General features: G+C 51.4%; 1 protein-coding gene across 2 annotated transcripts in view; it reads left to right on the top strand.

Annotated features, from left to right (window-relative positions):
• The window catches only part of tonsl (tonsoku-like, DNA repair protein), a 66,888-nt gene that overhangs the window by 5,203 nt on the left and 47,316 nt on the right, over positions 1-14,369 (top strand). Inside the window, exons 2-7 of one of the 2 annotated variants that reach the window (XM_060825679.1) lie at positions 357-452; positions 1,106-1,248; positions 2,301-2,484; positions 9,389-9,518; positions 12,860-13,031; positions 13,625-13,739. In XM_060825679.1, coding sequence (XP_060681662.1) covers positions 357-452; positions 1,106-1,248; positions 2,301-2,484; positions 9,389-9,518; positions 12,860-13,031; positions 13,625-13,739 — 840 coding nt within the window. Of the gene's footprint in view, positions 1-356; positions 453-1,105; positions 1,249-2,300; positions 2,485-9,388; positions 9,519-12,859; positions 13,032-13,624; positions 13,740-14,369 lie in introns of those variants that run through there. The other variant, XM_060825680.1, reaches the window with a different exon arrangement.

The raw sequence follows: 14,369 nt of genomic DNA, 5'->3' as shown, positions 1-14,369 counted from the left end.
CCTAAGGGGCACCTTTTTCATGCAGAGGGTGGTACGTGTATGGAATGAGCTGCCAGAGGAAGTGGTGAGGCTGGTACAATTGCAACATTTATAAGGCATCTGGATGGGTATATGAATAGGAAGGATTTGGAGGGATATGGGCCGGGTGCTGGCACTAAATTGGGTTGGGATATCTGGTCGGCATGGATGGGTTGGACTGAAGGGTCTGTTTCTGTGCTGTACATCTCTATGGCTCTAAGTGGCCTCACCAATGACCTGTACAGCTGCAACATTACCTCCCAACTCCTGTACCCAATGCATTCTTTAGTGCTGTTTTTAAAATGACCTGATCGTTTGTTTCTCTTTAATGTTTGCAGATCTTGAGAAAGCCAAGCTAAAAGCTCAGAAAAACAATGACCTGAGGGAGCAGGCGAATCTCTGTAACCGTCTTGGAGAGGTCCTGGCTAGACATGGTGAGTTCTGCTACGTGCAGGTGGATTTGCTGTCTCTGTGCTTTGTGGGTCCAGGGGTTTATTCCGTAAGTTTCGGAGCACTCCTCCCCCCCGCCCCCACAACCAAGAGTTTGCACAAATCCCGAAGTCAGCATGCTCCTCCATCTGAGTTTTCGGGCAGTATGACAGTAAAGTGGTGCAGATGCTCAAGATCTGAAATAAAAACTGTTAGTGCTGGAGAAATTCAGCAGGTCCCATGGGCAAAGTGGATGTTTTGATGCACGTTGGACTCAACATTCTCTCGGTCTCACCACGCACACACCAGCCCCCACAAGTTCCACCAGAGCTGGTGAGTGGGAAAGCCTCAGACCGTGCCCAGTGATTTGTTTTTGTGGGGGTGTGGGTACAGTCTCTGGAGAGTTTGTCAGTGCAGACATTGGACCTGCCTCTCTCTGGATCAGTGCCTACCAGCATGTCGGTGCTGCCTCGTGTGACTGTGTGTGTGGAATGGAGACCGGTTTATCCGCCCAGCTCTGCCTCCATGGCCTGTAGGTTCTACAATGTTTTATCAATAAATGGTTTTGAAACATTTTACTGATTATGTTTTTTCACTCAATTAATTAATTGTTCCTGTTTTTCTTCATCCCCTCCCCATGCCCCCTCTCCCGAACCAGGTGAGTTCAAGGATGCAATCAAAGAGCACCAGCAGGAGCTGCACTTGTCAGAGGCACTCGGTGACGTGATAGGCCGGGCGATAGCTAACAGGAAGATCGGAGAATGCCTGGCTGAGATTGGGAACTACGCTGGCGCCCTGAAGGTAGGGAACCCTTGTTACTGTGCCTGCCCTGGGCAGTGGTTTGCTTTAGCCCTGCTCTCATCATCAGATTGCCAGACAGTAACCCACACCACCAGTCAGTCGGTCACTGCCCCATGTGAGGAAGTATCCTCTCGCGATCTAAGTTAAAAATCACCCAACACCAGGTTATAGTCCAACAGGTTTAATTGGAAGCACTAGCTTTCGGAGCAACGCTCACTTCATCAGGGGGTTGTGGGGCACCTTCTACGTCTTATGGTCCTGCCCCACAACCCCCTGATGAAGTGAGCGTCGCTCCAAAAGCTAGTGCTTCCAATTAAACCTGTTGGACTATAACCTGGTGTTGTGTGATTTTTAACTTTGTACACCCCTGTCTGACACCAGCATTTCCACATCATCTCTGCATTGACCTTGTCAATCCCCTTCAGCAGCTTATCGACCTCAGTGAGATCATCTCTCATTCTTCTAAACTTCAGAGAGAATGGGGCTAAACTGCTCAATCTCTCTGCATTAGACAAATCCCTCATCTCTGGAATCAATCTAGTGACCCTCGTCTGAACTGTCTCCAAGACAACTACACGGCACGGTGGCTCCATGGTTAGCACTGCTGCCTCACAGCGCCAGAGACCCGGGTTCAATTCCTGCCTCAGGCGACTGACTGTGTGGAGTTTGCACGTTCTCCCCGTGTCTGTGTGGGTTTCCTCTGGGTGCTCCGGTTTCCTCCCAATGTCCAAAAATGCGCAGGTTAGGTGAATTGGCCATGCTAAATTGCCCGTAATGTTAGGTGCAGGGGTAAATGTAGGGGAATGGGTCTGGGTGGGTATGCTTCGGCAGATCGGTGGGGACTTGTTGGGCTGAAGAGCCTGTTTCCCCACTGGAAGTAATCTAATCTAATCTAATCTAAACGACCCCTCCTCAGGTAAAGGGGCCAAAACTGTCCAGAGTGCTCCCGATGCGATCTGACCAATGCCTTGTACAGTTGCAGCAACATTTCCTTCCTTTTATACTGGATTCCTTTAACAATAAATGACCAGCTTCCACTTGCCTCCCTGCAGCACCAGCACCAACACCTGGAACTGGCCCGGTCAGTCAGCAATGACATCGAGGAACAGCGAGCCTGGGCTACCATTGGGCGGACGTACCTGTACATCTATGAAACGGACCAATCGTGTGAGTCGCTGAAGGAGGCGGAGAATGCTTTCCGGAAAAGCCTGGCCATTGTGGACGAGAGGCTAGAAGGTAGGGAGGGAGTGGGCATTGGGGTTGGAGTGGGCAGTAAGGGTCATCTGTTGAAGGTGGGATGGAGTGGGCAGTAAGGGTCATCTGTTGAAAGTGGGGGTTGGAGTGGGCAGTGGGGGTTGGAGTGGGCAGTGGGGGATGGAGTGGGCAGTGGGGGCCATCTGCTGAAGGTGGGGTTGGAGTGGGCAGTGGGGGTTGGAGTGGGCAGTGGGGGATGGAGTGGGCAGTGGGGGCCATCTGCTGAAGGTGGGGTTGGAGTGGGCAGTGGGGGTTGGAGTGGGCAGTGGGGGATGGAGTGGGCAGTGGGGGCCATCTGCTGAAGGTGGGGTTGGAGTGGGCAGTGGGGGTTGGAGTGGGCAGTGGGGGATGGAGTGGGCAGTGGGGGCCATCTGCTGAAGGTGGGGTTGGAGTGGGCAGTGGGGGATGGAGTGGGCAGTGGGGGATGGAGTGGGCAGTGGGGGCCATCTGCTGAAGGTGGGGTTGGAGTGGGCAGTGGGGGTTGGAGTGGGCAGTGGGGGATGGAGTGGGCAGTGGGGGCCATCTGCTGAAGGTGGGGTTGGAGTGGGCAGTGGGGGTTGGAGTGGGCAGTGGGGGATGGAGTGGGCAGTGGGGGCCATCTGCTGAAGGTGGGGTTGGAGTGGGCAGTGGGGGATGGAATGGGCAGTAGGGGTCATCTGCTGAAGGTGGGGTTGGAGTGGGCAGTGGGGGATGGAGTGGGCAGTAGGGGTCATCTGCTGAAGGTGGGGATGGAGTGGGCAGTAGGGGTCATCTGTTGAAGGTGGGGATGGAGTGGGCAGTGGGGGATGGAGTGGGCAGTAGGGGTCATCTGCTGAAGGTGGGGATGGAGTGGGCAGTAGGGGTCATCTGTTGAAGGTGGGGATGGAGTGGGCAGTAGGTGTATCTGCTGAAGGTGGGGATGGAGTGGGCAGTAGGGGTCATCTGTTGAAGGTGGGGATGGAGTGGGCAGTAAGGGTCATCTGTTGAAAGTGGGGGATGGAGTGGGCAGTGGGGGCCATCTGCTGAAGGTGGGGTTGGAGTGGGCAGTGGGGGTTGGAGTGGGCAGTGGGGGATGGAGTGGGCAGTGGGGGCCATCTGCTGAAGGTGGGGTTGGAGTGGGCAGTGGGGGTTGGAGTGGGCAGTGGGGGATGGAGTGGGCAGTGGGGGCCATCTGCTGAAGGTGGGGTTGGAGTGGGCAGTGGGGGTTGGAGTGGGCAGTGGGGGATGGAGTGGGCAGTGGGGGCCATCTGCTGAAGGTGGGGTTGGAGTGGGCAGTGGGGGTTGGAGTGGGCAGTGGGGGATGGAGTGGGCAGTGGGGGCCATCTGCTGAAGGTGGGGTTGGAGTGGGCAGTGGGGGATGGAGTGGGCAGTGGGGGATGGAGTGGGCAGTGGGGGCCATCTGCTGAAGGTGGGGTTGGAGTGGGCAGTGGGGGTTGGAGTGGGCAGTGGGGGATGGAGTGGGCAGTGGGGGCCATCTGCTGAAGGTGGGGTTGGAGTGGGCAGTGGGGGTTGGAGTGGGCAGTGGGGGATGGAGTGGGCAGTGGGGGCCATCTGCTGAAGGTGGGGTTGGAGTGGGCAGTGGGGGATGGAGTGGGCAGTAGGGGTCATCTGCTGAAGGTGGGGTTGGAGTGGGCAGTGGGGGATGGAGTGGGCAGTAGGGGTCATCTGCTGAAGGTGGGGATGGAGTGGGCAGTAGGGGTCATCTGTTGAAGGTGGGGATGGAGTGGGCAGTGGGGGATGGAGTGGGCAGTAGGGGTCATCTGCTGAAGGTGGGGATGGAGTGGGCAGTAGGGGTCATCTGTTGAAGGTGGGGATGGAGTGGGCAGTAGGTGTATCTGCTGAAGGTGGGGATGGAGTGGGCAGTAGGGGTCATCTGTTGAAGGTGGGGATGGAGTGGGCAGTGGGGGTCATCTGTTGAAGGTGGGGATGGAGTGGGCAGTGGGGGTCATCTGTTGAAGGTGGGGATGGAGTGGGCAGTGGGGGTCATCTGTTGAAGGTGGGGATGGAGTGGGCAGTAGGGGTATCTGCTGAAGGTAGGGATGGAGTGGGCAGTAGGGGTCATCTGTTGCTCCCCGCTCCCCCAAACTGCATGTACATTTCAGCTAAGACGGACTTTGATTTCCAAAATGCCTACCTCCACCTGTAGACATCCCAAGACCCTCCCCAGTGAGCATGGGGGGACAGGGAGAGAGGAGCTGGCAGTGTATTGGAGTGGACTAGCAACCCAGAAACTACTGGGCTAATGCTCTGGGGAAGCTGGTTTAAATCCCACCACAGCAGCTAGCGGTTGTAAATCTGGGATAGAAAGCTAGTCTCGGTAAATGTTTATTATCATGGTTTGTTGTGAGAAACCAATCTGCTTCATTGATGTCCTTTGTGCGAACATTTGTCACTGGGCAGTGGGAATCTCCCATCCTTCCCTGTTCTGACTGTCAAGGTGTGACTCCAGTCCGACATGGTGTGGTCAACTCTTCACTCCTTTCTGAAATGACACAGACAAGACTCTTATAGACACAATCGATAAACACTGGGTCTGCCAACAATGATGCCAATTTTCGGACGGTGCATTTCATGACCGGAGTGTCAACCGGAATTGGGAGTGAATATGACTCACACCGGGATGTGGCTCAGCTCCTCTTCCCTGGTTGATCTTGTTTCCATCTCTTGGAGGAGGTCACTGTTGTGATCACTTCCCGATCATTCCCACCACACTGTCAGTGTCACCAACTGTAGTCAGGACTGTGAGATTTACTGGGACCGCTTCCTGCTCGCTGGCCGAATGCATTGAGAGGCCGGCACACAGCACAGATGGCACCAAACCCCTGACTCCGTGTTCAGTGAAGCCCCGTCCCACACAGTCTGAGGGACGTGCTTCCCAGAGAAACAGACACAGACACAGGGTAAAGCTGGTCACCCTAACCTACAGAGGCTGTCTGATAGAGTTCCGCAACAGAATAAGCTTCACCCAGTCAGGAAGGAGAGATCACATTCAGGCTGAGACATAACCTGAGGGTGTATGTCGTTCAGGGAATTTGGAGCTGGTTTAGAACTGGATAAACTGGAGCTCAGGGACATCCCAGGAAAACCGTAAGGTCATTGCTTGGTAACGGCTGCTAATTTGACTCTCAGTTAAAGGTTACTTTCAGATTGAAGGTCAATAGGAAAAACATTTACAGGCTACAAACGAAACAATCAGTACGATTCCTAAAAATAACAAATGATGAATTAGGTAGTTAGAAATGTAGGGCCAGGTGATGTGTTGTACGTGCATGGTGTGGGATCGGATGGACCCTGTTATGGGTCATAGTGACCATGTCTGGAGGGAGTGCTGGCTGCCTGAGGAACTGCAGCTCCGAACTGGTGAGGTAGAGGCTGAGCTTCAAACACTGTGACCCATCAGGGGAGGGGGAGAGTTACCTGGGACGCTGTGTTTCAGGAGGCAGTCACACCCAGTAGGTTAATGACTTCGAATTCAGTCAGTGGTTAGGGACAGGAGGGTGTGGCTCTGAGTGAGGCAGGGAGAGGGATCCAGGAGGTAGTGCTGAAGGAACCTCCGCCCCTTCAGCCTGTCTAACAGGTTGGAGATTCTTGCTCTGTGTGTGGATGAGAGTGGGAGTTGTAGGGAATGTGAGCAAACTAACACTGTGATACAGGCAGCATTCGCAAGGTGGGAGAAAGAGAAATGGAGTTGGAATCAGGGATAGTATAGCCAGGGGAATAGACACTGTTCTCTGTGACCAGGATCGCGAGTCCCGAAGGCTGTATTGCCTGCCTGGTGCCTGGGTTTGGGATATTCCATCTGGGCTGCAGAGGAAGTGGAGTGGGAGGGGGAAAGATCCAGTTGTTGTGGTCCCCATAGGTACCAACGATAGAATGAGGGAAGAAGTTCTCCTCATAGAGTCACAGAGTCCGACAGCACAGAGACAGGCCCTTCAGCCCAAACTGCTCCATCCCGACCAGAATGACCATCCACACTAACCCCATTGGCCCAGAGCCTTCCAAACCACGTATTTGTCCAAATGCCTTTTAAATGTTGTTAATGGACCCACCTCAACCACTTCCCCTGGCAGCTCATTCCATATGTGTACCACCCTCTGTGTAAAAAAAGTTGCCCCTCAGGTTCCCTTTTATTCTTACCCCTCTAACCTTAAACTGATGCCCTCTAGTCTTCGATTCCCCCAACCCTGGGAAAAAGACTGAGTACATTCACCCTGTCCAGGCCTCTAATGTTCTTATACACCTCTATAAGGTCCCCCCCTTCAGTCTCCTACGCTCTAAAGAGAAAACTCCTAGCTTGTCCAACCTCGCTCTAACCATTGAGACCAGGCAACATCCTTGTAAATTTCTTCTGCACTCTTTTCAGTTTAATACCATCCTCCCTGAAGCAAGGTGACCAAAACTGAACACAGTACTCCAAGTGCGGCCTCACTAACGTCCTGTTAAACTGCAACATAACTTCCCAACTTCTATACTCAGTGCCCTGACTGATGAAGGCCAGTGTGCCAAAGGTCTCCTTCACTGCCCTGTCTACCTGGGACTCCACTTCCAGAGAACCGTGCACCTGAACTCCCACTACACTCCTTAAGGCCCGTACGTTCACCATGAAACTCCTACCTTGATTTGACTTTCCAAAATCCAAGACCTCACACTTACCTGTATTAAACGCCATCTGCCATTTCTCAGCCCACTTCCTCTGCTGTAATTTCTGATAATCTTCCTCACTGTCCGTGATACCGACTATTTCAGTGTTATCAGCAAACTTAGTCATCGTACCTTGTACGTCTCATCCAAATCATTGATGTAGATAACAAACAGCAATGGGCCCAGTACCGACCCCTAGTCACAGGCCTCCAGTCCGACAAGCACCCTTCCAATCATCAAGACAATTATGTATCCATTTTGTCAGTCCCACACTCGATTCCATGCGATCTAACCTTCCAGAGCAGTCCACTATGTGGAACCTTATCAAAGGCCTTTACTGAAATTCATATAGACTATGTCTGCCGCCCTGCCCTCGTCAACCTTCCTGGTCACTTCATCTAAGAACGAACAAATTTGTGAGGTATGATCTCCCACTCACAAAGCTAGGCTGACTATTCCTAATCAAGTTCCTAATTTCTTCTCTAGCCTCTTGGATATATCTGGTCAGGACCAGGAGATTTATCCAACTTCATACATTCTAATAGATCCAACACCACCTCTGATGTGATATGGACTGTCCCCAAGATATCATCACTAACTTCCCCAAGTTCCCAAGACGTCTTGTCTTTCTCCACAGTAAACGCAGAGGAGAGATACTCATTGAGGACCACACCCATCTCCTGTGGTTCTACCCCAGCATGTCCACTTTGGTCATTGAGGGGCTCTCTTCTCTATCTAGTTATTCTTTTTTCTTCTATATACTTAAAGAACCTCTTTGGAAATGTCCCTGATCTCAGCCAAGGCTACCTCATGCCCCCTGTTTGCCCTCCTGATTTCCTCCTTCAGTAAAGTCCTGTATTCCCTGTTTACCTCCAGATATTCCCTTGAACCCAGCTGCCCGTACCTGAGCCACGCCTCCTCCTTTTTTCTGGTCAAAGCCTCAATATCTCTTGTCATCCCTGGGTTCCCAGTCGCTGCCAACCTTATCCTTCACAGGAACATATAGACCGTGACCTCTAGCTATCTCCCGTTTAAACGTCTCCCACTTGCCAGAGGTCCCTTTGCCGTAAACAGACTACTCCTAACAACCCCCTGCAAGCTCCTGTCTAATTCCATCACAGTTCCCCTTGCCACAGTTTAGAACTTGAACCTCTGGACTAGTTTTGTCCCTTTCCCTAATGATTTTAAAATTAGTAGAACTATGCTCACTGGTCCCACAGTGCTCTGCTACTGTCACCTCCTGTAACCAGTCCTGCCCTTTTCCCCCAAGAGTAGGTTGAGGTTTGCCCCTTCCTGAGTAGGACCCTCTATAGACTGCTTGAGGAAACTTTCCTGAATGCACTTAACAAATTCCACCCCGTGTAAGCCCTTAACCATCTGGCAGTCCGTGTGTATGTTAGGAAAATTAAAATCCCCTGCTATGACAACCCTCTTGCTCCTGCAAGTGTTTGTTCCTCTAATTCCCATTGACTATTTGGGGGCCGATAGTACAACCTCAATAACATCACCATCCCCTTCTTATTACTTAGCTCCTCCCACAAAGCCTCACTGGAAGATCCTTCAGTTATTCCATCTCGGACTACAGCTGTGAAACTCGGAATATCAGCAGCTAAGTTACAAAGCGGGAACAAAAAGGGAACAATCTCTGGATTGAAGCTAATTGGCACAGGGCCAACAGGATTAAAGAGGGAAGTGTGTAGCTCACAGATTGGTGTGGGAGAAATGGGTGTGAATTCATGGGACCTTGGCACCTGGGCTGGGGAAGGAGGAAGCTGTTCCAATGGGATGGTCTTCATCTGAACCATTCCGGGACATGAATCCTGGTGAATCACAGGCCCAGCGCTGGGGACACGGCTTTAAACCAAGTAGTGAAGTGGGGGTGGGGTGGAACTGATAAAATCCGAGATAAAGGAGAAGGTCGGAGAGCAGGTTAGTGACGGGGCTGATGGTAATCAGCAAACAAAAGGGAGGGAGAGATTGTGGCAATGTCATATTGTACCAAGGACCCATAACCATGCAGAAAAACTTCATAGTACAATATCCTTCACCCAATGAGCGAGAGTGCCCTCTACCACCGTATCTACCAGATGAGGTTAGTGTCCTGTGCCACCTTACCTACCCATCTTTCTACCTTCAGTGACCTGTGACCATGCCCTCCATGGTGTCTTACTTCCTCCCATCCTCTCAGCACCCTCCCTTTTCCAGTTTATCACCTTGCTTTGTTCCCCTTCTGCAATGACGAGTCAGTGTTTCTTCGGCCTCCCAGGTAAGGCTTCCCGCCATGAACTGAGTGAGATGCGAGCCCGACTCTACTTGAATCTCGGCTTCCTCTACGACAGCCTGAAAGAGCCAGAGAAATGCAACCACTACATCCGCAAGAGCGTCTTCATCGCTGAGTAAGTACTGACTGTGGACTCGGGGTGCTGACACTCCCCCCCCCCCTCTTCCCTCTGCCAGCCCCAGGAGGGGACAGGGATTAGGTTTTTTCTGACGTGGGTAGATTTACAAACACAATGGGCTGGAAAGCAGCAGCTTCTCCATCCAACCTCAGGGTGACTGAAGTGCCCCGAACAAAATACTTTGTCTGCCCTTCGCTCCCTCCCCTGGGGACCCTGCAATCTCCTGGCAGAAGGAGAAAACTGAAAAAACAAAGCACTGTCAATAAGGAATGAGAACACAACTCTGGGAAATTCCTCTCCCTCTGGCAAGGTGATCCAGTACAAGTCATAGAGTCAGAGAGATGTACAGCACAGAAACAGACCCTTCGGTCCAACTCATATTGCCGACCAGATATCCTAACCTAATCTAGTCGCACCTGCCAGCACCCGGCCCATATCCCTCCAAACCCTTCCTATTCATATACCCATCCAAATGCCTCTTAAATGTTGCAATTTGTGTAGCCTCCACCACATCCCATGGATATGGACGGGTTGGACCGAAGGGTCTGTTTCCGTGCTGTACTTCTCTATGACTCTGTGATTGGCCTCTTATTCCCAAATCGATCTTCTTGTGACAATAAAAGAGGATGTAAAATATTAAAAATATATTTAGAGAGTCTATTTCAAAATATGGTAAAGGGGGTTAGGAATTTGAAGGCTGTGATCTGTGGTGATGCTTAATTTTTCTGTGATCAGATCTCTCTCCCAGTCAGCAAACTAGTCCAGCTCTTCCTGAAGGAGCACCGAGTCGGGGCCCAGCACAGTAGACAGCACACATTCCCGATGCTGGGTCCTGTCTGTTCCTGCCCCTACACGGTTTAAATCGATGTCTCTCCATCTGTTCAACTGCCTCTCCCAACAGGAACGCTGAGATTACCGAGGGCTTGCTGACCTTTTTGAATTAGAAAACTCTTCTTCAAATTCCAAACACCCTTTACTATAATTTGAAATCGACTCTCTAAATTTATTATTAATATTTTACATATTCTTTTATTGTCACAAGAGGATAGATTTGGGAATAAGAGGCCAATCACAGAGTCATAGAGATGTACAGCATGGAAACAGACCCTTCGGTCCAACCCATCCCTGCCGACCAGATATCCCAACCCAATCTAGTCCCACCTGCCAGCACCCGGCCCATATCCCTCCAAACCCTTCCTATTCATATACCCATCCAAATGCCTCTTAAATGTTGCAATTGTACCAGCCTCCACCACTTCCTCTGGCAGCTCATTCCATACACGTACCATCCTCTGTGTGAAAAAGTTGCCCCTTAGGTCTCTCTTATATCTTTCCCCTCTCCCCCAAACCTATGCCCTCTAGTTCTGGACTCCCTGACCCCAGGGAAAAGACTTTGTCTATTAACTCTATCCATGTCCCTCATAATTTTGTAAACCTCTATAAGGTCACCCCTCAGCCTCCGACACTCCAGGGAAAACAGCCCCAGCCTGTTCAGCCTCTCCCTGTAGCTCAAATCCTCCAACCCTGGCAACATCCTTGTAAATCTTTTTTGAATCCTTTCAACATTCATGTCACTGATTTGAAAAGTGACTAGAAACCATCGTCAAGGACAAAGTAAATTCTCGGTTAAAATGTCAGTCAGGAGCAGCGGCACGGTGACACAGTGGTTAGCACTGCTGCCTCATAGTGCCAGAGACCCGGGTTCAATTCCCGCCTCAGGCAACTGTCTGTGTGGAGTTTGCACATTCTCCCCGTGTCTGCGTGGGTTTCCTCCCACAGTCCAAAATATGTGCAGGTTAGGTGAATTGGCCATGCTAAATTGCCCGTAGTGTTAGGTAAAGGGGTAAATGTAGGGGAATGGGTGGGTTGTGCTTCAATGGGTCGGTGTGGACTTGTTGGGCCGAAGAGCCTGTTTCCACGCTGTAAGTAATCTAATCAGCCTAATCACCTTCCCTGAGTAACTGCGAGGGCTGCTGCTGAGAGTATTGTTGGAAATGGTGTATGTTTTGGCTTTCAAAAGGCATCTGATAAAGTCTCCACTTTTGGAAAATGGAAGTAAATAATAAAGAAGGAGATGGTAGCTTGGGTATTTGATTTAAGGGTAAAAAATGAGGTCTGCAGATGCTGGAGATCACAGTTGAAAATGTGTTGCTGGTTAAAGCACAGCAGGTTAGGCAGCATCCAAGGATTAGGAAATTCGACGTTTCGGGCATAAGCCCTTCATCAGGAATGAGCCCTCATTCCTGATGAAGGGCTTATGCCCGAAACGTCGAATTTCCTATTCCTTGGATGCTGCCTAACCTGCTGTGCTTTAACCAGCAACACATTTTCAACTGGGTATTTGATTTGGCTAAGGGATAGATTGCAGAACTTAGTGATGAATAAATAGTTTGCTTGCTGAGGGAAGTGTGCATTGAGCTACCCCAGGATTCAATACAGTGATGGCTGCTTTCCTTCTTAAACCCAGATACCCGTGAGCGGCACGGTGGCACAGTGGTTAGCACTGCTGCCTCACAACGCCTGAGACCCGGGTTCAATTCCCGACTGTGTGGAGTTTGCACGTTCTCCCCGTGTCTGCGTGGGTTTCCTCCGGGTGATCCGGTTTCCTCCCACAGTCCAAAGATGTGCGGGTCAGGTGAATTGGCCATGCTAAATTGCCCGTAGTGTTAGGTAAGGGGTAAATGTAGGGGTCTGGGTGGGTTGTGCTTCGGCGGGTCGCTGTGGACTTGTTGGGCTGAAGGGCCTGTTTCCACACTGTAAGTAATCTAACCTAATCTAATCTAAACCCTGCACTTGGGAAGCAGGAGCACAAGTTTGACAGGGATGCTGTTCACCATTTTGCTGCATTTTCAGGGGTGGACTGACTGAAATGGGCAGGTAGACTTTGCTGTGAGCAAGTGTGAAATAGCACACAATTTGGATGAAACTGCTGAGGCAGAGTTGTGTGAATGGTATGAGCCCAGTCAGCTGAGTGGTGTGGAATGATACCGACCACGTGGGTTCAGTTCCCATGTTGGCTGAGGTGACCATTGAAGGAGTCTCTCACTCTTTCCCATCACCTGAGGTGTGGTGTCCCTCAGCTTAAAGCAGCTCCAGCAGCCCCCCTGTGTCTTGCGCTCTGAGAGAACAGCCCTGTGGTCTGGTAACAGAGAGTGATTCCAACCTCAATTTATTATATTGAGGGAAATGTGGCAGGCCAGAAGAGAGTTGAGGAAGGGGGAGGGAAAAGGTAATATTTATAAATTCCTGAAGTTGGCCAATCAGGTTAATAAGACAGTTAAACTATCTCTGAGGAGTACATATGTTCTAAACAGATGATGTCTTCCACCCTCTGCCAGGCAGAACCACCTGTACGAGGATCTGTACCGAGCCAATTTCAACCTGGGCACTATCCACTGGCGCAATGGCCAGCACTCCAAGGCTGTGCGCTGTCTGGAAGCTGCCAAGGAGTGTGCCAAGAAAATGAATGAAAACTTTATGGAGAGTGAGTGCTTCAGCAGCATCGGGCAGGTGAGTAAGAGAGAGAATGCAATGCAGAGTGCAGGTCCCTCAGCATTGAGGGAGGGTCTCAGTGCGGAGTGCAGGTCCCTCAGCATTGAGGGAGGGTCTCAGTATTGCGCAGCTGGTTGAGGCAAGCTCTCAGCAGTTGGGTTGTCTGGGCAGAGGAGGGACAGGGAGAAATGGTATGAGTTCCATAAGATGGATACGAAAGGAGTGAGTGAAGGCGCATCTTTAAGAATTAAATTTGGTCTAAATTGTAATGGCTAAAAGGTTTTGATCATGTTTTACAATGAATTGTGATCATTGCTGCAGAGTCTTCCTCGTGTGTAAAAGATTGGAGAATTCCATCTGATTGGACAGATAGAGAGAAACTGTTTCCTGTGGTGCACGGGGTGTTGTGGGTCATGGCATTGTCTTGAAATGAGAACGAGGGGTTTGGGTTGGAGTGTCAGGCTGAAGGATCTCTTTGTACGTGGGATCAGGGAGAGCATTACCTTGCTCGGGTGTTCTGTCCGTCAGTGTGTGATTCAGTGCTCTCCAGTTGCTGCATCATGCAGCAGCTGAGTGTTAACCCCCCCCCACTCCCTCTGTTCTCCCCTCAGGTCTTCCTGAATCTCGGAGACTTTGTGGCTGCTAAGCGTTCCCTGAAGAAGGCGTTTACACTGGGCTCCCAGCAGCCAGCAGAGCGAGACACGGTCAGGAAACACCTCAAGTACGGTGAGCATCTCCCAGAGCACCCAGTGCACACCAGCACATGGCCAAGGGCCTTGTGGGGCTGGCAGCGTCTGACTGACATCTGCTAAACACTCCTCAGATTGGAACGGTGAACAGCACCGTTGGCAGGTGCTGCCTCCCCAGCGGAGTATCTCCTGCAGAGAAAACCGCAGGGTCTCGGGCCCAGAGTGGGCTATTCAGCCCACTGAGTCTGCTCCACCTTTCAGTGCGATCGTAGCTGACCTGCTAGCCCTCACCTTCCCTTTCCTGCCTTTTCCCCTGACTGCCCTTCCTGATCGACAATCTGTCTGTCTCAGCCTCGTACATGTGTAGCACCCCAGCCTCTGCAGCCATCTGCGGGAAAGAACTCCCCCCTTTCGCTCCCCTCGGAGGGAAGGCATTCCTCCTCACCTGGGCCTTGGGTGTAACACCCCTTACTCTGCGATGGTGCCCTCTGCTCCTAGACACACTCTCACAGGGGGAAGCCACCTTGCCATATCTACCCTGCCCATAGAATTATAGAGTTGCTGCAGTGCAGGAGGAGGCCATTTGGCCCATCTGGTCTGCACTCACCCTTCAAAGAGCATCCTACCCAGACCCATGCGCATCCCTAGTAACCCTGGCTAATCCACC

The sequence above is a fragment of the Hemiscyllium ocellatum genome, chromosome 5, assembly GCF_020745735.1.
Source record: "Hemiscyllium ocellatum isolate sHemOce1 chromosome 5, sHemOce1.pat.X.cur, whole genome shotgun sequence".
In the NCBI taxonomy this organism is placed as follows: Eukaryota; Metazoa; Chordata; class Chondrichthyes; order Orectolobiformes; family Hemiscylliidae; genus Hemiscyllium; species Hemiscyllium ocellatum.
Note: the sequence above shows the minus strand (reverse complement) of the source record. Positions and strands in the feature narration are given on the sequence as shown.